The sequence below is a fragment of the Chelmon rostratus genome, chromosome 11, assembly GCF_017976325.1.
Source record: "Chelmon rostratus isolate fCheRos1 chromosome 11, fCheRos1.pri, whole genome shotgun sequence".
In the NCBI taxonomy this organism is placed as follows: Eukaryota; Metazoa; Chordata; class Actinopteri; order Chaetodontiformes; family Chaetodontidae; genus Chelmon; species Chelmon rostratus.
In genome coordinates, this window is record NC_055668.1 from 1,899,034 (window position 1) to 1,922,169 (window position 23,136).

Sequence of the window (23,136 nt, forward strand, 5' to 3'; positions counted from 1 at the left end):
AGAACCTCTGCTCCCACAACCATGCCAGTATCGTCAGGGTAATTAACCATTTCCTAAGCCCTTACCCCAATCATAGTTTCACAACTATAGCTCATCAGGTCTGTCAAGCTTTGGATTTCTCAACATGCTGAAGTGTGTATGCTGCTCTGTACTGGATTACTGGCCTGGATTATATATACGCACACACACAACCAGCCCCTGGGGTTAGTGTTAATTAGCTTGCTAGTTACAGCTGACAAAATTTGACAGTGTGAGTTTTCTAAAAATGAGTAGCTGCTTTTGTCTACCTTGTCTGACATTAAGGGACACAATTAAAAAACTAATCTGCCACTCTTATCATTGTAAACTATGTGCCATGCTAGAATTTAGCTTTTTAAAATAATTTGTTTCTATAATGGTTTTGAACCATTATGTGTATTGTTAAAAAGATGGTCATGCAATTATTTCTTTGAGGAAAATAGATCAGTTATGACTCACTTTGCTTGATTTGTTCAAAAGCTGTTATGTTCTCCTTGTATGCATGTTGCCCAATAGTCACAATGCCCTCGTCACAGCCTCAGCATTCCCACATGCCATAAACATTGGGTTGCACCAAATACGGCGAGATGTAGCAGCAAGCCCATCAATGTGCAAGATTTAGTGGCATCAAGCATCAAGGTTGCAGGTTGCAACCAACTGAATACCCCTCACATCACCATCCACTACAGAGGCTGCAAAAAAAAAAAAAAAAAAAAAAAAGCAAAAGGCCCTCTCTAAACCCAGTGTTTAGTCGGTCCATTCTGATCTGGAAGTGGAGGTGCAATACTGTGGCAGAAGACCTGCTCCCCCTGTATTTTGCACACTGGGTCTTTAAATAGCATTTTGACAGTGAGGCAGAAGAATAATGTAATTGTCAAACACAACAGCTGGTTTGGTGTGAGATTCCATGTTCAAGCAATAACCCAGCTCCTGACCTCATGGTATTTTATATCTGAATGCCCAGAAGAGGACGGACCTTGGATTGGATGCTAGAATCTGTATTATTTTCAGACATGACTGCTAGACCAACAGAGTCTTGCAAATATGGACCCCAGGTTCAAGACACTGCATTAATGTCTGCAGTTTCAATTTATTCAGCAGATTTTACTGAGCGTGTATTTGTCTGCGTCCCTGATTACCACATCACACAGATGATGTGCGAGTGTATTCAGTGAACAGGAGAGTGCTGAATGGGTCTGAGAGTCGTAGGCAAGGGAAGCAGCATAGGTTGTGTAATTGAAGCCCATAATGACCCAGACCCTGCATTTATATCCTATCGCCTTTTGTTTCCCTCCATTTCTTTCTATTATCCCGCCATGGTAATACAGCCTCTCAGATGTGGGGGCTATTACAAAAGCTTGCCAGAGCTGTCTCAATCTCCTGCCTGTAATATTCTGTTTGGGTTGATCAAACTGTTTAATTGTTGCTGATTTCCTTTGATAGAATACATAATTTTCTAGTTCTATCAGAGGTGATGGTTTTGTTTGACATTTTCTATAGTTTCAGTAGTACTTTTTCTCCACACGGGCATTTGTGATTAGTGGTTTGCAAAAGATGTCAGATGCTAGGGCAGAGCCCTGCTTGATTCTTCTAACATCACTTTCAGGTATGGTATACTACATGCACCTTATGGCTTATAACTTCCTTAACTCATTATCGTAATTACAATAATTTATGTTCACCTGCACATTCCAAATTGGTGTGATTTTGTCTGAAAATGCAAATGATTTTAAAAGTATATTTTAGTGTTTTTGAACTGCATTATGCATTTTACTACCTAGAATGCAATCAAAATACACAATATCAACCTGGTAATGGCCCAACCCAGCAGACATGTAGCGTCAGGGAACAAGATTTTCACGGTTGAAATGTAGTGCATTATAGCGGAAGATTAATGACACAGCTGGGACACCTTCCAGCTTCCCACCAAAAAGATAAGACAAGATAAAATAAGATAAAACTTTATTAGTCCCATGCTGGGGAACTGACAGTATTGTATAACAATACTTTTTGCCTTCGCTCTCTGAGAGCTTCTTTGAGTTTGTATGATGCAAGCTCATAATTATGACTTCTGCATAATTCTGCAACCAATCTGATCCCTGCATAATGTGTACACATTAGCACACATTGTGGGCTTGACACGTTCATTCGTGAGAATCGCCCCCACAGGGAAAATAAATTACTGATGCAATCTAACGCAACTGACATGAACTCAAGTTTTTACAGCTACAGTAGCTTTCAGTTTTACAGAGGGTGAGTCTCACATTCAAAGCACAGATTTTGGTTGGAGTGTCCCTTTAACTTACTGTGAGTCTTTGCGGATGGCCTTTGCGATGGAGATGTGTGCTGCTCTGAACCCTCCACAGAAGTTCTCTGAGGTGGGTTCAGCAGAGACACCCTCTTTTGCTTTGAGCCTGCGGTGGACCTCCACCGCCACCTTGTGAAAGCGGCTGGGACCCTGGTTGATGACGCTGAAGCGGCGGTGGCTGTGGTGGCAGAGGGCTGGCGGAGAACGACCTAGGCTGTTGTTGTAACCAATAGCGTCCTGGAGCTTGTCAATCTGGGAGATCTTGGCCTCCAGCTCTCTCTGGAGATACTGTAACTGCAGCTCCTGGGCTCGAAACTCTTGGTCCCGACGCACCAGCTCTGCCTCCAGGTGGGTAATTCGCAGTCTGAAGATCAGAATTGGTTAAATCACTGAATACACATAAAGGCAGTCTTGCAAAATCAGACTACTGTACACAAACTCAGTCTTCACTACAAGACACAAGAGTGGATATATACATGCTGGACCAATCAATACATTATGGGGAAGCACAGTGCTAATTTTAAAAGATGTTTGACCTATCATTCGACCCTGCAGTGGGTATTAGACTTGACCATCATAAAACTACTGATGCCTCAGGCAATCAGGCAAACACCATTCTCTATCTCTGAACTAATATACCATTAAACTGCCTTTGAATGTTAGCCTCATATCTACATTATACTGTATCTGCTTTGGCTACCTGAGCTAGTTTCTTCTCATTGCTTTAGTGCACTGTCCAGTTTCCTCCCAAAAGTCACTATCAGTGTTGTTTGATAATGACATGAGCAGTCATGGCACGACTCACCAAACCTGAACCATAGCAGTGGTAGATCAGTTTTATTTTGCCTCAGATGTAATCAGAAACTGAACTTGATGCCGTTTCCAGAGAAGCCTCCATATTTTTCCAATTCAAAACACAACAGCAAAAGACAATGACAGCCCACCATTGATCCAATCAGGTGTCAGAGATATTTTTATGGTGGCTGAGTGAAGCAAAAATCTGTTAATTATGTCACCCTACTTGAAATTATCAGTGTTTAAAACAAATTCCTTATTGAACCTTTTCACACCACAAGGAGACAAGTGAAACACTGCTACGTTTCAGCAGTTGAGGTTAAGTCTATAAACCAAATGCAGTAAAGCTGTGTAAAGAGGCTTATTATGATCCATCTAGTGGCCACAGTAATTATGATGGGAAATAAACAACAACAACAACAAAGCCCAGCAAACATTTCAACGTTAAAAAAAAAAGCGAAACAACGTCCTTGTCAAATTGCAACGTCAACATCAGCTCATCTGCAGTCTTCAGCATCTCCACAACGCCAGGTCATAACATTGACACTGTCTCAACATACAGTCTTTAAAAAATATTTAATCTCTACATTCTGTCATGTTTTATGAATAATTATCTTGTGAGAACTGTCAATATGTTGACATCGGGGCACCACCACTCAATATTCATGAATTCCTGCACGCAACATTCGTTCAGGTGAACTTTTTAATGTAAAATAAGCATTGACAATATAGCAATTATTATATATCAATTATAATACACATGTGACTATATATCATTTTTATCAAAAACACCATCACAGAAACACTCTGCACGCCTGCTGATAGAATACTTCAATCATGAATGCTGCATTATTCCTGTAATTAAAGTTATTAGCTGTAAATGTATATAGTCAGAATATGACTGAAGCAGCACAAAAAGCACATGACTGCACATAACTGAGTTCAATTTGCAAGAGGCAAGACATCTGCAGAAGAGCAAAGCTGGAAAATGTTAGACATGCATGGAGGGACAATAATTCTATGTAACTTTATATTGCTTATTATGCAAATATAACTTTCAGGTTGCATATAAAGTACTTTAACACTCAGGTATTAATTTATACTCAATAATATCTACATTTGACAACATTTGACAGTAAATTGTTTGCAGGGAGTTGGGGTAGGTGGATGGATGTGTCAGCACAGGACTGTCACCCAGGAGACCATTGTTCATGTCCGGCGTAAACCAAAAGTCACTGTTAACTTATTTTAGCTGATATAACATGCCTCACTCATGTAACATGCGTAAATTAACTTTGTATATAACTGAACTTACGTAGCTAACGTACTCATTGTAACTCAAACAATGACCTTTTCCTAAACCTAACCATCGATTGTGTGTGCCTGTCACTGGTTCTCTCCAACATTAATAAACTGCATGTTGTTTTGGAAAACAGACATGTGTCATTATAGGAGTCATTGACAAACAACCTATTCTGTGTTAGCATTTAAGAAATTAAACCAAATGGCAAGATGGATCCTTGTATTAGAGTGACTTAATTCTCTTCACTGTGAAAAGGGAATTCAATGTTTGAGTCAAGTTCTAGCCAACAGAAACTGTATTAGGGACTTTATTAGGGAGATTGATAATTAGATATATTATCCATTTAAATACACAAGTACACTTATTAATCATGGAGAAGAATACGGATGTGGAAGATAGATGGATTGGCTATACCAAGTCATTTTTATCCTTTTCAGTGTAAAGAACCTTATTCATCCTCAGTGGGGCAATTAAAAGCACAGGCAGCAGAGCACACACACACATACAAACACACATCTCGTTATAACACACAGGATAAAATAGTACAAAAGAAAAATGCTCTAACCACTCTAACCTGAGGACGTCTGTGTCCGGGGCAGGGGGATTTGTGTGGATGGAGGCCAGGCAGCTGTTCTCCTCAGCCCGCGGGGCTTTTATCGAACCGTTGCCCATGGCCAGGCATTGGCTGGCCACCATAGGAATGGCTCTCAGGTCAAACTCACTGTGATGATTCTCTGAGAGGAAACTCTGCAGCTGGCCAAGGTGCTCTTTCTTCTTTAATTTCTTAAATGCTAAATGTTCTACAGAATTGAAAATGACAGACGTTATTAATCTAGGTATGAGTTTGTTTGCTGTTTTTAATGTGTTAGTCAATTATGATTCTTAAAATGAAATACAGCAATATCAATATGCCAACAATAACATAGAATAATATGTCACATATCTTGCTTCAGACTGAGAGAGTCCTGCCACAATCTGCCTTGGATCATCTTTTACACATGTTACTCGCTCAGTGCTCATGGATGAACAAAATGTTACACATTATGACTTGTATTCATCCAGATGTTAAAACACAGCACCTGTCACCTGTACCTGTACCTGTCACTGTATTGGCAATTATCCTTAAGCAAGTCTCAAATCAGGTTTGTGTACCATGTCGCCTTCAAATTATTGTAAAGTCTATACAGTTTATTGATCAAGAAAGAGAGATTTTCCATTATTTACTTACATAGTGGCTGAGGAATGTGTTGAAAAAGATAATCCTGATCCTCTGAAACACTGCCCATCTGATCATTATTTCATGTTCCCTCCTGAACTCCGCTCCGTCCTATTTGGTTGCCGTCCATGAGCAAAATGGCACTCATCTATGCTGCAAGGGCTCTCTTACCATCTCCCACTGAATCTGCTGATGAAGTGGAAGTATCTGGCAACCCCTGGTGGCCTTGTACTGTTTGACATGTGGAGACAGAGAGAGACAGGCAGACAGACAGACAGACAGAGATAGAGAGAGAGAGAGAGAGAGTAATTCTACAGAATTTAGAGGAGTATAATGTAAAAGAAGATATAAAGAAGAGTTGAGATCTTTGATGGTTCAGAGGGACAAAGCTGCAGGTCAGAAATCAGCAAGCCCTTGAGATTGAACCTACTGCAACTTGAGAAACAAGGTCACCAAACATCAAAAAGAAAGAATATTTCAAACAAAAAAATTGCAGCTCTGAAAATGATCGTAAAAAAGTATGGAACCTTTGAATTAGATAATGTGTAAGAAGTCTGGCAACCCACAAAAATATGTGGAGCGTGTAGAGTTCAACACCAGGTCATATGATTTATCAACAAGGTGGATCATTTGAGATCTTGTATGTGATTGGATGATAACTGAACTTGTAACCATGTTAACATCATGGTTTGAGTTACATGTAGTTCACATTAAATGAGGTCAGCCATTGTCATATCAATATGCAGTTTTTAATAGTAAAAATAGTTTTAATAACCCGGCAAGAGAAGAGGTTAAAGTCTGAACAAGACACCTCTCCTCTGCTCTGCTTTCCCCGCCCCATCTTCTCGCTCTGCCAATAGGAAGAGAACCAGGAAGAGGAAGTTTAGATAAGGTGGGGGTGTGGCCAGCTAGAGTCTCTCTTTGGGACCATGCGGCCTGTTCAGGTGAGTTTGCGTTGTAAGATACAGAGTTGGCTTGTTTTTTGATCTTTTTGGTTGTTTTCCTGTTTTGTTTGCTTCTTGAAGGAAATGTTAGGGTTTGTTTTCCTGCTTTGTTTGCTTTTTGAAGGAAATGGTAGGGTTTGCTGCTTCTTGAAGGAAATGTTAGAAGAGGCTGTTAAATCTAGTCTGTGGTTTAGGCCTCCACCTTCAGCACCCTCTAAATTTTCCACCCCCTACCCGAACAAGGGTCTGTATCTAATCCCACTTTCATCTTTTGACTCTACCTCTTTATTTTCTACCCCCTACCCGAACCAGGGTTTGTATTCCCACCCCGCTTTTTTGGTGCAGTTGGTGAGAGGCAGGTTTAGATGATGGTAGTGTGGCAATCGGCAGTTACATGTGGCATCTAGGCCTGTGGTAGCATTGTAGCAGCTAACAATAGCTAAAGCGGTGAGAGTATGATAGTATCTTAGCAGTTAGTATTGGTTGCTAGCAATTAACATTAACACTATAGGTGAATCTAGCTTTATTGTCTTCTTCTGTTCCTCTTAGCAGGTAGCGGCTAGCACGTAACATTAGCTAAATGGTAGCATCGGAACTGTATTGTCTTCTTCTGTTCTTCTTAGCGGTTAGCATTAGCATTAGCAATAGCTAAATGGTAGCATCGGTACTGGCCACTACCTGGAGCATCTCTGGGTCAGTTGAACGTGGCGGTGCTGTTTGGATTGTGTAGGAGCAGTGTGAACTGGCACTAGGGGGGGTGACTCTGGGACGCCGGAGTTCACTGCCTAACCTCCTGGAGGTGTAGTGGGACTAAGTAGGCGAAACACTGTTGAAGGGAGGTTTCCACCTGATGACCCCCAGAGACGTGTTAGGAATCACTGCTCTTTGGCATGTATAGAGGCAGATTAGGGGTCCAAGGTTCTTCACTGAGAATGAATCCTCTTTTTGAGCACAAGTATCTTGTGTTTAAATTAACTAAAGTCCCACAAGAAGCCAACACAAGGGGGCCGAGGAGGAAGAGATGCAACTTCTGCTCTGCAAAAAAGGACTGCAAAACAGGGACCTCATACCTTAATGGCCTCATATGTGAGGTTTCCTACCACTGCTTTGAATGCTAGACTTGTTTGCAATGGGCAAATACTTTTTTGTTGTGTTTGTGAAATGTCAAGTGTTAATTAATGTTGAATTAATAGTTAATAGTTATAATTAGATAGTATTTAAGGATTCTTTTTAACGATATAGCAGTGAGGACAGTGGTTGATGTTTGTAATGTTAGAAATGGATATGTGATAAACCCCACAGTTCCCAAAATGTTCTTCCTATTTTCACTTTATATTCAGATCATTGTGGCTGTTATGTTTTTATGTTTTTCATGTCTTAGGTAAAAGAAGTAGGAAGTTCTATTTAAATGTATCTCATCCCCCCTCTTCCTGGTTGTTAAATAGACCAGGTCAAAAACTTTCTCCTTAATATAGATTATATACCTCTCACCTCTCCATTTAGAGTTTTGGATTTAAGTACTTGCCCAGGTTTTTCTGATCACTTCTCTAAGATTGTTGCATCAACAAACTTTGTTTTTTAGGCTGATTCACTTCCCATAATTTGACTTTTAGCATATTTTTTGCATTGTTGTTTTTCAGTACATAGCAATTATCCAAGATTTTTTCAAACCCTGGAAATTCTTCCGGCCATATACAGATGTTGCAGGGAGAGAGAGAAACATCACAGGAGGTAAAAAGGGTTTAGTAGAATTCGACATTTGTTTCTAACCTCTGACACGGTCCTATCACTGCAGTTAATAGTCAAATAGTCAAAAGCAAAACATAAAAAAATCCAACAACAACAAAACACATGTATACACACAAACACACAAAAAGCTAATTCCATTGAAAATGGGTTCCTTTATTCTGAGTCCATGGCAAATTGCTTCAAAGTTTTACTTGTACTGAACAGTGAATCTGTTTGGCGATCAGCTGCCCTTGTTTGGATTATCAAAAGTAAAAATAAATTCTTTTGGAAAAGAAAAAAAACAAGATAATGACCTTATAAACATTCAGTTCTGACACTAAACTAAGAGGTACTCTGCAGGAGGATCGCAGTGAATATCTCGTCTGTGGTTGGAAGTCACATTGAATCTTGGAAAACAAACTTATACATCTCAGTTCAATGTCGTGGTAGCACATCAATCTGCACAAAGGTCACTCACTCTCTTTCTTTTGAATGTGCAGAAAAAACAACTAATGTACAGCATATCTAATGTTCCATTACCAAAACAGAAAAAACAAATGTAAATAGTGCTTCATACAGGCTTATCAATAGCATGCAAATTCTGCAGAATCCCTTCTTATCTAGTCGACGATGCAGTTCTAATCTGACATTACAGAATTTGAAACCAAAACAAATTCTACATAAAAATAAATGATTGAACAAAATAAAACACTTTGATTTTTCTGCATAACCATCCTTATATTCCAGATGTAAATATGAAGTTTACTGCTATCTGCTGCTGTACATACAAAGCAGAACATGTCAACGCCACACTTTCACTGTGAGACATGAGCTCATTATGTCATCAAACAACTTAAACGCACAGTATGTCAGTTCTGTCGCTAGTGGTCTCTAAACTGAAGCAATGAAAACAAAATATAAAGTTCCATCATTATTAACATCAGTGCTGATGAAAGTTTATCTGACAGGACTGAAATGTTTCCTTCACATTATGTTTAGTCACGTTCGCTGACCTCCTTCCTCACTCCCTGAGGTATCATCTGGTGTTTTCCATGCTGCCACTGGAGGTGACCAAATGAAATGCACCGCTACCTTCAAGAAAGCTACAGATCTCTCTTGTTGGACACATTTGGGATAATGTAAGTACACAACTCAACAAAGTTTATGACATAAGTCTAGCTGTTCCTATACATTTTATGTGCAAATGTTACATATGGTGCAGTTAAGCCTTTAGTATAAATTATTCTGACTGAACCTATTTGCTGCTCTTTATGTATAGCCAGCAATGTCGTAGCTTACTGTGTTCACCTGTGTGATGCACTTCCTCTCTTCAATGTCCCTGTAATGCCCTTAATACCATGGCCACAGAATATACCAGTTTCTGATTGGTTTTCCCAGCATATTTAAAAAAATGCAACAGAGGAGTGAGGAAGCAATGACGGGGGTCATGTGATGCAGATGGTGCAGACATAACAGACCTTGTAGTCTTGCCGATTATGTAATCGTTTAGGAGGGATGCGAGAATTCAGCTGAACTAAACTTCCAAATCTTACAGTGACAGTGAGACTGGTGCAGCTTTCCAGGTTGTTGAGAGTTGATTGACCTAAAGCCTTAAATTGTCTTTACTTCTTGATCATAGTGAAAAGCATCAGGTGAACTGCTCCTTCCTAACACTGCAGGGCCTTCTGGGATGACTGAAATCATGTCAGGGAGAAATATACGTCCCTACTTATTGGTTGGGGCAAATCAAAAGAAAATAACACTCCCAAAAAGAAATCAGCGAACACAAGCTTGATGTCAGACTGAGTTTAGGCCAAACAACAAACAGCCTGAGTTTCAGGCCAATCACCTTTTTTACATGTGAGTGTTATGGCGTACCTGAAAAGCTCATTGAATGAAGTAAATAATACACAGTGCACAGACTGACACCGTCACACCAACCACATGTTGTACAGTTACAGCTTTGATACAAAACCAAATATGTGTACTCTTCATGTAAAATGAGTCAAATAACACCTTTATTTAGATTCAGCGCTGCTAAAAACACATTTTTCTGGATTAAGTTCACAACCTGTTGCAGATGGTTGATCAAAACTTAGATTCTTATATACCTACATAAAACTTACATTCTGTACCCCAGATTCATGCACACAAATATTGTTATTCCTGCTTTGTATTACATAAAGAGTACACTGTCCCAACTCTATAGGTCAAACATAGAAAAAAATGTTTCATAGCAAAGCAAGTAAATAAAGCAAATTAGCAACTTCCTCAAGTTGCTCTCTTACAAACTTACAAATATAAAATGTTAAATTCTGTAAAAACCTCTTTTGGTGAAAGCCACACGGCCTGACAGGAAAGTTGCTATTGAAATGATGACTTTAAACAACACAGTAAATGACCAAATTCTACTTACATGTTTTATTAAATCAAATATACCAATTGGGAATTATGGTTATGATCCTTTTTTTTTTAATTTTATTTTTTGATGGCTGAGAGAAAACACGCCAAACAGTGAAAATGGTGTGTTTCGTCTTTTTGCTTGTGTTGCAGTGCTTTGAACTCTCTTGGCCACTGTAATTTTGCAATTGAAATTAAAAGTAAAATTGAATCAAATACTACAGTAATAAATCACTATTTAGATTATGTGAATTTCAAGCTATTTTCATTCAAACACAACTTTTGTCATAAATGTAACTAACAGAAGGTACATCGCACCCACTACATGGATTTTTGTAGGCACACTTGAAACTGTTGAAACAATGAAACGTTATAAATTTTTTCAAATTCCAAACTACTGAACTCAAAAACTGGAAATACAACAAATAAATAAATAATGAAAAACCATTTTTACCCAGGTCTGTTTACAAGGCAGCTGTCAAACTGACATTAGGAATGCTTCTGTACATTTGATTTTCATTGAAACAGGAAAGTCTTTTTTTGTGTAACATGCTGACAAAGGGCTTTTTTTAGGTTATTTGCATGTACAGTAACAGCTGTTTAAATATTCTGACTGTGATGGGATTTTTTTGTTTGTTTAGTTTTTTGTTTCTTTGTTTAACTAAAGATTGATTTCTATTCAGACAACAAAGCAATAAATAATCTCTTAAACATCTTTGTGTGCTGACATTTTTTGACTCAAAAAATAGAAATAATTTATTTGCATGCGGTGTGTCTCATTGCATGTGATGAGACTGGATAAATGGAGCATGCAAATGTAAATAGAAATGCCTTTCAGAATTTTGGTGAACAACAGGCCAAAATATTTTGCTGGCAAAAATTGTGATAGTATCAAGGAACAATGGTCAATCATCATATCATCATATATAATCAGCATATGCCCTTTAAGAATTTCAATTGTTATTCATGTAAAATCATGGTTCATTAATGAAATCTATTTACAAAGACTGAGTCCTTTTATACATACAATCCTTTGTCTTATATTGTACAATACTTACAATTACAGCATTGAATCATGGTGTACTTTAACACCTCAATACAAAATAATAATAATAATAATAATATTGTGACCAGGCATGATGTCTACTGCTGGTTCCAAAGTATTTCCTATACAGCACAATCATTCAAACAAAATGTCATAGCTGCAGGTAAAGGTATTTTTGAAAAGGCAGTGAGTCAGATAATATCAAGAAGGAATCATCAAGAGGGTCTTTGCTTTTGGTTTTTCATGGAAACATGGCATCTACCTGCTCTGTGAGCTGCTCTGAATTCTTTATCACAGTTACAGTATCGATGTCACATCAAACACAACAAATAGCATGTGCCAAAGTGTCCATGCCTCGCTCTCAGTTGGAGTTAAATAGAACAAAGTGTATGCAGTCAAAGAAACACATCAGTAGGTACAGGATCTCCCTGTGGCTGTGATGGTTGTCCTGTCCAGAGAGCCTTCAATGGCTAACTAAAGGATGGAACAACATCTCTACTTCTCAGTCTTATTGAAGTCAATGTGCTCACCACTGTCACTGGAGCCTCCGACCTTACTGGCCCTGTGTCCATCCTCCTGGAAAAACGTTGAAATGCCAACTCCAGGTTTGGATAAAAACTCAAAGATATCTCCAAACGTCTTCAAGTTTCCCTTCCGTAGCTTCATGGAAACAGTGTGTAGTAGCCCTACTTCTTAGCCAGCTGGAAAGGATGTTGACCCTTTAAACATAGGTGTGAATACAGTTTAATCACTGAAGAAACACATGCAAAAGGAATCAGGAATATTCCAATTTTTAATGCATACAAGGCTATTACCATCAGTCTTTGATGTCCTGTGCATTTCCAGAGTTATTTGAGCTAAAATGCTGTGTTGTACCTGATTTCCCTCAACCTGCTGTATCCACTCCTGCTTTGATTCCCGATTCACGTCTCTGTTTTCTGTCAGCCCTGCACCCTCTGGTGGCAAAGCCTAGAACTACCTGCACTCGCCATTCTCACTCCGAGGTTGTCAATTCAGACTTTTTGTCACAAGGTACCGCTTAGCATCTGTATGAGACGAACTGACTCTGCTTCTGAGAGAAGCTTTCCTTCAGAAAGTCTTTCTGCCTCTCACATGGCGTTAACACTGTCAAACGCTGCAGTGTGGTTAGGTTTGCTTGGTTTGGTTTAGGAAAAGATCATGAATTGGATTTAGATTTTTACATCACCTGATGTTTTCTTTTGGATTAAAACAGAGTCATTACAAGAACGTTGGACATCAGTGCTAACTGTCAAGTCTACAAAGAAGCTTTTCCTTTTAATTCCAGGATCTAAGCTTCATGAGCAGCAAGTCTCCAGTCTTTTCCAAATTAAGGGGCTTACACTACTGTATATTCAATTCTGCTTTGACTTTTATCATCAACTTGGATAACTGGTAGAATGTAAATAAAGTCATCCCAATCTATCCAAAGTATCTCCTGTTTAGCGACAAGACACATTTGAAAGTTCTCTTCACAGTATATATAACTCTTGAAGTGGCTTTATTCTAAGATATACTATCACCCTGTTAGGTGTAAGAGTATTTCAGATCACTCAGATCAACAGCTTGCAGGTTCCTGAGTCCCAACTTCTAATTCAGAATGTATGGAATGACACTTTATTTTCTTATTCTCCCCTGGAACAGCAGGAAGTGCATTACACTCATTTAATACTGGAGAGCTTTCAGTGCTTACAGGGAACTATTACGTTTGTTTCTAATAATATGTGATTTGTATATATATCTGTGTATACATACTTACATATATCAAGTCATGTCATGTCATTCTGTCGTTCCCAGAATGAAAAATAAACTGCCACCAAAACAACGAGACTCTGTATTGCACAGGACATCATGGCAGCTGTTCATAACAGTGTATGTTGAGCGATCATACACTTTAGAGATCCCTTTAAATTGAAGTCCTTAGATTTGCTCTTCCAATCACAAATATTGTCTTGAATATTGGTAAGAAGCTCAAGCAAAATCATGTCATTCAGTCCATGCTGTGAGGCACACATAAATTCATTTTTAATTCAAACAGGGTTGGCATTCAGCAAACCAGTCTACGTGGCCAAACTCATGTATAGGCAGGATTAGGTGTGCATAGACAGTCGTATGATGGAAGCATTACTGGAGAAAACCTAGCATATGAGCAGCTTTTCCACTTTAGACTTCATCCAGTGAATATAAACTCAGGTAAAATGTGTTCTCCCATTTTAGGTTCTGTTCCTTAAAATATTATTATTTTTTGTTGTTTTTAGATGATAGGGCTGTTCCTGTGTCACTGGAAGTTGCAGGAGTTGAAATCACAGCTGCATACTGAGTAACACCTAATTACTTACACAGGTTAAACCAAACCAGATGAAGCCGGATGCATGATTACGTTTCCTCATAAGCTCCCCGTCACACAGAAGAATCAGAGGCACGCCCCCAGAATGTCACTGTACCTCTGAGAAAATGGTCATTAAGGAAATGGCTCTCAGCTTTCTGATTTTCCACTTCAGCTGAACATATGACTGACTGCTGAGGAATAGTACTGCAACAGTACAGCACATGTTCTGTCAGTTACCCTTGCATGTTTGACTGACATAAAAAGACAATCATTCTGTACAAATTCATACCATATCCTATGTTTCCCTGTGTTTCCCTCTCCATCTGTCTCTCTGTGTGTGTGGTGTGGACATGGCTTCCCTGCTGGCTCCAGATTCTGCTCCACCTGCACACCTGCTGTCGATCAGCTCCTCACCTCTCTTCGCCTACACACCTGCCGTTCATCAGCCTTGCTGTATTTCAACCCTTATGCGCAACTTGGTCCGACATCCATCTGCCCCCCTGCTTTCTGTAAACCTGCACATCTCCTAACCTCACTGCAACTCAGCCAGCCCCTGTTCTTCCACCCTGTCCAGCTTCACCTGTCTCCTGGTTGTCGTCTGCGCTTGGGTCCACAAAATCTGCAGTTGCAGTTTTGTTGCGCCATGGTAACACCAATAAATGCCTGGTTAACATTGTGAAAGTTTGGTTAGGTCTAAGCAGCAAAAATACTTCTAGGGAACAATCATGGTTTTGGTGAAAATAAGTACTCACTTACATAAGCTCAGTTACATACGTAAGTTAAAATTAGTCAGCTTTGACTTTTGGTTTTTACATGCTACACAACAGTGGTCTGCTGTATCCTGTGTTTGACCCATCCATCCACCCACCTCGACCTCCTTCTTTACACTACGGCACCTGACTTCCTCCTTTGCTCCTGTCATAAGCACTACAGCTGCTAGAGGTCGCATCCTAACAAACACAGGATGAGTCGTAATAAGCTGCTTGTGTACCTGTCTACCTTCTTATCACACATATCCTACACGGGACTTGTGTGGTTTGCAGCAGACGTGTTGACATGCGACAGGAGCAAAAGCACAGGTGTAAAATGCAAATGAATGGTGGCTGAATTCCATTTAGCTGCTTCAGTTTCAAGATCCTGGTATTGTTTCTGCTGACTCACTTTGTCATTACTGACTGGGCCACTGGAATAGTGGTTCTATGGAGCCATTGTTGTCATTAGACATCAGTCTAACAGTGTCGTTTCTTCTGGAACAAATCAAGATGTCTGCTGTGAAAACAATCTGTTGGGAACAATATTTTGGTCCATAATGAACTAAAGCTAAAGATTTTAACTTTCTGTAGACAGCAGTCCTTACACTGAACTCGATGACATGAAGCCTCAGTGTAAAAAGTCTACAGCAGATTAAACTTCAGATAGCTAGTGACACTTAATTGGCTTCTGGGGTTTAAGCGATGACCTGTTTTTTTTCCAGACAACGCAGATTTAAACTCACTTTAAACCTCAAACTGCAGCTAAGTTTAAGCAAGAGAAACAGCCCCATAGTTTAAATTATTTTTTAAATGTGTTTTCTGCATTGCGTGTCTTGCACATCTGAAACAGAGTTGATTAAACAATAGTTAATAACAGAAAATGTCTGATCAGAGTGACACTCTCTAGTGAGTGAAGTGTTTGAAAGATTTTTTTGAGAGCAAAACCAAAATCATCAGAAATGTATTTTTAATTATGATTGTCACTTTGAACACAATCAACATTTCGAAAATTTCAGAGCATATCTGGACATAAGTATTTGTATTATGACAGCAAAATGAAGGCCAGCTAGTGACTAAGGCATGAGTTAGCATGAGGTACTGTGCAGAAACAGGACACAATATTTTATTGCTGGCAAGGATCCAACAAGAATCTCTCATGGCAACATCGAATCCAGGCAGAGCAAAACACAAACAAAGCTTTGTAAAAGAGCAGCAGCATACAATGGACCAAGCTCCACTCCAGCCAGTCCATCCATTTCCTCAACACTGAGTCACTCGGTAAAGTTAATGAGGTTAGCTTAATGAGCACAGCTACTCCATGAAGATGCTTGTGGGTAAAATGTTCTATAGTTGTTGGTTAAAAAGAAAAAAAAAACAAAACCCAAACATCTCCATCGTCCAAACAGGTTACAGCTTTCTTCATAAATGGATGAGACAATGTGACGATTGCAGCAGCATGCCTTAAGGGTGAGCAGCAATATTTCCATCCAGCAATATGGGCTGTATACTGTGCCTTAGATTAGAGACAGACAAACAAACTACAGATACTACAGTTAATACACAGAGCCTGACAGCCATGAAGCAGGAAGTCGCTGCCTGTAAAATTTGGTAAAACTATTTACAATGAACTGAAACCAGAAGGAATATACAAGAAGCTAGAACATGGAGCTGTTGCTTTCCTTCTGTACATCTAAACATTTACTTTTCAGGACCTTTCATGCCTGAACCTTAAAGCTTCAAATGGTTACGAGATCTTGGTTGACACCCTCCTCCATGACACAAGTGTTGGGTTTGGAGATGTTAAGCAACCTGTGATTGTCTGGAATACTTCATTCCTCCCAAAGGATGAAAAAACAGACCTCAGAGACTGACATAAAGGCTGTCCCTTAATGATTGATTAACACACCACTTGACATGGTTGTGTTTTGGATGTGCTGCAACAGCTGTTGGAAGTTTCAGTCCACAATCATTGCTATCAGCACCACCGCTAAAAAAATCCTGCATGACTAGCGGACCCATGTGACAACAACGGTCATTACACCCAACTTTAGTAATATGGATCAATCAACATGTGGATTTTTTTAAGATGCATTTAGATTTTACATTTGTCCAGAGGATGGCACTCCATATATGGAGAATGCAAAATGTCATGCCCCTCTGGGACATGCATGCCACATTTCAAGCCAATCTACTCATCACAGATTTTGTGCAGCATTTTTAGTATATTTGTGTACAAACTGAAGGTTAGAACTTATCGTAGATAGGGATAAGCCTCAGGGCACTACGTTTATCAGACGTTTGATTTCCTGACAATGTGGCCGTTGTTTTTGAAGTCAACTCAAGGGGAGATTTTTCAAAGAAATTTTATACAACAAATTCAGAGGTTACTAGAATTAGAATCACCTTAAGAATCATCTTCTGGGGATTTATGGAAAATTATAATGTAATAATTGCAGTTAAAGTAGTAAACTAGAAGGGCACTTGGTTCTTGTCCATGGAACCAGTACTCCAAGAACAGCTTTCTACATGAAGTTGGACAACAACAATGCAGGCCTTCCCAGAGGATTAGTGCGACCGGTGAATGTGGACTGTGATATGGAGTCAACCATCTACTGGATTTAAAGATATATGGCATCTATTCTGACTGTGGTGACAGCCCTAAATCTGATCTTTTAGGTCTGCGTGTTCATCAGTACAATATGAGCACATGACCAAATATTCAAAGTGCAGATTTTAAACAGCTTTCTGTTACTGTGTGAACATTTAGTGTCCAGGTTTGTTTTCTAACACTTTAACACAAAGAGGAGAGTTCAACTAAGACTTTCCAAAATGCGAAACACATAATCTTTCCAGCCCCACAACTCAGTGCAGCATGGTCTATTACAACAGAACAAAACAACATAATACAATAAGTTAATAAGCATTATCCACTTCACATTATGCACAAATATCATGCATATGTAGCCACATTATAATTTTTATTTATCCGATCATATTAAAATAATGCAAAGATATAAAAATCCAATACATAAACACTATCATACGTATTAAAATAAACAATCTGTACAAACATTTTGCCATATCTTTTTTTTAAGGATTTTTTTCAATTGTTTTTACACGTTTAACAGAATAGGGAAAAGTAAAAAAATAAATATCCTATGTACAATCACACAAGCCATTCCAAAGTTATCGTCACTGCAAAGAGAAAACAAAAGGCAAAATATGTTATGTTAGTTCAAACAATGCTCATGGTGAAGTTAAGCTACGTAAGCTGCTACAGTGATGAGCAACAAAGCACCACTGTCAAACTCTCCAACTTACTTTATTCCAGCATCCTGGTACAGGTAAGCCGTCGTCTCCCTAGAAAAAGAAAAAGAAAAAAGAAGTGAAAAGTAATGTATGTTACAAAGATGAACAATATCATGCATAAAAAAGCACATATGTATATATATATATATATATATATATATATATATATATATATATATATATATATATATACAGTTGAAATTAGTCTTCTGTTTTTTGAGTATCAAAGTGATAAGAGTTATTTTGGCCATTCTAAATTCTGGAAATAAAAGTCCTGATCTATAATTGCAAATCATATTAACTATTACTGCAAATCAGGATCTTCAAAGTCTAAACATACAGTATGTCCTAGTTATGTACTATCTTTTTGTTACGAATACTTTTGATTTTTTTTTCTAATCTGAATACTCAGTTTTATGTTGAGTGTATTAGAATCAGGATCGTAGCTATGATTATGGACGTGGAGAAGGTCATGTCCTTGGTTATATTACTGGAGATTTTTGGGGGTTGTTGATTGAATTTAGCCTAAAAATCTGTTTCTTACAGGAACCAGTAACAGAGGATAACATTACTGACAGATAACGTGACTGAATGCAAGACGCTCCTTATTAACAGTAAAACAAAAAGTCCAGCAGCTCCATCAAATTCTGAACAATGGATGTTTTGGGTAGAACCATGTTTTATTAGTCAGGAGAATGAATTTGACCTAAATTAGGTCTAAATTAACTACAACTTTAATTTGAGCCACTGGCTGATCAGCAGTAATGGGTATTGTAATATTTACAGCCATTTGCCACAACAGAAAAAATAAAAACATGATTTTCATCAAACACCCAGAGAGCACCGTGTTTCTGTTTTAAGAAAAAGGAAGGGTATCAATACAAGATGCCACATATAAAATTACTTCCAGGACCAGCAGACTTCACCAACTTTGCTCTATACTGTTTTTTAAACTAAGAATTCCTGAGTTTAAGTATAAATACCATAAACAAATTAGACCATAACCAAAACCGTTAACCAGTCTTTCTATTTAAAGATCTTGTTACATTGTGGCCCTGAGTTGAATTTGGCACTAAATACGGCATGAAAGAGTTTTATAACACAGCAGTGCTGCTTCATAGCACACAGCAGGAGGACAGCACTGTTGTTCCATTGCTTGCTGAAGCTTTGCATTCCTGGGAAAGGCAGACTGTGAAAAGAATAATCGACCAATGGGATAATTTTTTAAACATCTTTAGCCTTGTCATTAAAGAAAAATGGTACCTTCAAATGGTGTTTTAAGAGACACAATATAGACACTACATTTTGAGTTAAAGAGATTATCATAATTTTCAAACAAGATTTAATTCATAACTGGCTTTTTAATTCACTTCTTGAGTGCCTCAGACTTATTTACCAGTTCTAAACTATTCTGATACCCAGACATAGTCTTACCTTTGTAGATGAAATTCAGAAAATTAAAGAGGCCTATTGCTGATCCCTGTCTTCATTGCCAGATTTATGAAAAAAGATCAAGGTATTAGATAAGACTTAGATAAGACTTTATTGATCTCACAATGGAGAAAATCTCTTACAAAACCTAACCATCTGCGATCCATTAGTCTTGCAAAGCTAGATGACAACTCGCAAACAGTGGCGAGTCTGAGAACTGGCTTCACATGAAAGATGCATATTGGGCCAATAAACAGATTAGGGGGACAATTTAGATAATGATATGCCTTGCTGCCCCCACAGACTCTCGTAACATGTGAACAACTGGTTAACTAATGTGTTTGTTATAGCTGTCCTTTTTATGACCTGATGAAACATCTCATTTACTATTCACAAAACACAGCAGTGCCAGCAACTTGATAGTACCTGGAACTTGTATTTTGTATAACCTTCTGCGTAGCGTTCAAATTGAATTCCTTAAACTTGTCCCAAAAGCAAGAAGAGAACAGTGGAAACAAATGCAGAAACCAAAGCAATGGGTTGCCTTGCTAAGCGAAAAAGTCAGCCGTGCTGCAGTGATGCTTTCTATGCTAATATCAGGATTGACTTGCTTTGACCAAATAAATTCATCTAGGTCCTCCTGATTTTCGCCACCTGTGGTACTCTGTTGGCTTGAAGATGGGAAAAAAAATGGTGCTCCATGCAAGAGATGGTGTAGTAAACAAAAGATTATGAGGAAAGGCTGTACCATACATTAATGTGTTAAATTTCAAGGCTTTAAATGTAAGATTATTTCTGGTTATGTAATTGTTGATATTAGTCATAATTATAGATCTGCAAGTTAACATAGAACGTTTTAGTAGTTGTTATAGAAAGGTTGAGTTAAATAAGGGTTTGTTTTCAGATGGATAGGCTTGTTCACGTTAGTTCTGAGGGAGGTCAGTAGGAAAAGTTAAATAAGTGAGTCAGCTACAATAAGTAGATTTAAAGTTCAATGCAAACGTGCATGGGTTTGTGAATCTGCAGTGAAACATCTGAGTGCCCATGGTTAGGGGCGTGGTTAGGGAAAACTAGAGGCATGCTGGGGAAATGAAGGGAAAGAGAGAGCACCATACCACAGGGCAAGGGGCATCCAGCCCATCCAGGCCTGGCAAGCCCGGTTCACCTTTCTCCCCTTTAAAGCCTCGGAAACCCTGTTTGTGAAATCAACCATTTAAAAACCAGTTTTGCAGCTCATGTGTAGCAAAGGAGCGTTTGTCCTCCAATGCTTGACGGCAGGAGGAGCTCCACTCCTCTCCGCTGGGTGGCTGGATGTCGGTTTCCTAAACAAAGAGGCAACCTGGGACTGACAGGAACTGGGCTCACTGAGGTTAGCTTTCAGGTGTAGAATGAGATGACAAATTATTTCTTTGATTACAGAGTAGAGAATAGTTCTCTACGGGAATGAGTTCTGCTACCAACCCGAACCCTAAGAGTCCCAACAAAGTATTGGGTTCCAGATCAGATTTGGACCATTTTGTTGTGTAACTTTGGGCTCAGGTCAAGTTTGGGTTTGTATCTTTTTCCTCATGTGTTGGGATGCCTCTTGGAAAAGCCACAACACGCTGTAGGGATTGTATATCCCATCTGAGCTATCTCCTACAAGGCAGGCTCAGATAAATTACTCAGATAAATCGGATTGGGGTTTGGTTATTTTAAGATGAAACTTTTTTATTCTGGGCGTGCAAATTGTCTGTGTTGATGTGTCATGTGTTGCAACTACTTTCTTGGCAGAAGGAATAGCGCCGAGTATTGCCAATGTGTTGTATTGGCCTGGTGAGATAATGGTCAGTAATGGATCTTGGAAAAGATTAATGGAAATGTTTGAAGCCTGGTGCAAGTCTCAAATTTGGAAGAACCCATTGCATTTGAGCTGGGTATTGAAGGGTTTCGGGCAGAGTTTGGGTCTCAATTTTCAGTTTGTGCAGAACTCCAGTTTGAATGCCTCCAACCTGTCCCCTATTATTTAACATGAAGGTCAGGGTTGCAGAGGTGCAGCACTTTAGTATTGGTGGATAGCCATCAGCAGTGGCTGCCTGGTTCCTGTCCATCTCATGGAAAAAAAGAGTTTCCTCAAGCAGAGTTGTGGTCCGTGGTCCATCCAAGTCATTTTTCACTGTGTAAATCTATTTTCATATGTACCCTACAGTCTTTCCTTTGTTCTCTTGAAACTTTTTTAATGGATCGAAACATCAAATTTAGGATCTCATAAATTCAATCTCATATCTCCAAATATATCTGACAGGCTGCAATGGACACTTGGACCAGACCCTCCTTGAGATTATTAGAAGCACTAAATACAAGAGCCAAAAGGAAGCTGACTACCAAATGCTGACTTCAGAAAAAACTGAAGATTTTTGGGGTTGCGTTGGCGTTGTAAAATGGAGCTCCTTCCCTTTGCCTCTTGGTTGCACATTGGACTACTGACATACCAACGGACAGGGGGCATCTAATCCAGGTGCTCCTTGGTCTCCCTTATCCCCTTTGGCCCCCCTGTTGCCTTTCTTGCCCCTCTCTCCCTGCAAACAACAGCGTATTAAAAAAAGACAAACTTTAGACCTCTTCATTAAGCCACACATGAAGCAAATGTTTGTTTTATTACATCTATGTAATTTAGATAATCCAAGAAATACTGTAAGTTATTTTAATTCACTGAGGTGTTTGGTGTGTCTTTCGCCACTATCAAAAGACAATATGATTTGTAATGTAAATTTAGTGGAAAGGGAAGGTAAGTAGAGGGAGTTAGGGAAGAGAAAATAAAGCCAGTGCTGTTGGTAAGCAGGTTTCATCCTACAAGATACTGTACAGAAAAACGTAGATTTTGAGGATAAAAGTCCTCTAAGATGGACAAAGTAGCTACTTTTAACCAATTGTGCTTAATCTAAGCAAGCCTTAACCATAGTGCTTAACAATGAACAGTTTTGGAAGCCTGTATTGACGTGTTGAGGAGACTGCTGCATATGTGAAAAAAGTGGGATCAAACCTTTTGTGTCTCCAAAGAGAGCCTCCAAGGGAGCTGTAAGAAGTTTGATAAATGTCCTCAAGTGATGTAACTACAAGTTTGAAAATGAAAATAATCTGGAGGTGTGGAGTTAGAAAGAAGTGATCTTTCCAGATCTCTGTAGCCTGCTTCTCATCTTTGCTTGAGGCTAGAGGCTCCTGGCTACGTTAGCTGCAATTAGCATAACACACCAGAAATGTGTCAGTGGTTGAGTTGCCTTTTGGATAATGTATGTGTCAGGTTTTGACAAGGTAGATCAATGCATGGATAAAAAGACAGTATCTTTGCTTCTGCAGCATCAGTCCGTATTTTGAACCATCTATCGTCAGTCCGACAATGCTATAGGAGTGCAATGCTGAAACTAAGTTTCGAGTCAGACTTCATTCCTACTGTATGCAGATTGCAAGGTAAAACTGCATATTATAGAGTGAAATTGGGTTAATGATATAGTGTTCCATAGTATTACTAGAACACTTGCTTACCAAGAAGGCTGTAAGGGT

At 38.9% G+C, this 23,136-nt stretch overlaps 2 protein-coding genes across 9 annotated transcripts in view; both read right to left on the minus strand.

Annotated features, from left to right (window-relative positions):
• LOC121613781 (cGMP-dependent protein kinase 2) overlaps nt 1-5,120 on the minus strand; it is a 29,935-nt gene extending 24,815 nt beyond the window's left edge. Inside the window, exons 1-2 of the mRNA XM_041947408.1 lie at nt 4,999-5,120; nt 2,325-2,690 (exon numbers count right to left, since the gene is read on the minus strand). Of these exons, the coding sequence (XP_041803342.1) occupies nt 2,325-2,690; nt 4,999-5,120 (488 nt within the window). The remainder of the gene's footprint in view (nt 1-2,324; nt 2,691-4,998) is intronic.
• Nucleotides 5,121-15,825: 10,705 nt separating this feature from the next.
• col13a1 (collagen, type XIII, alpha 1) overlaps nt 15,826-23,136 on the minus strand; it is a 117,790-nt gene continuing 110,479 nt past the window's right edge. For all 8 annotated transcript variants that reach the window (XM_041947271.1, XM_041947267.1, XM_041947266.1 and 5 more), the window contains 3 exons: nt 22,068-22,154; nt 18,178-18,216; nt 15,826-18,051 (listed from right to left, as the gene is read on the minus strand). In XM_041947271.1, coding sequence (XP_041803205.1) covers nt 18,049-18,051; nt 18,178-18,216; nt 22,068-22,154 — 129 coding nt within the window. In that variant the 3' untranslated portion in view covers nt 15,826-18,048. The remainder of the gene's footprint in view (nt 18,052-18,177; nt 18,217-22,067; nt 22,155-23,136) is intronic.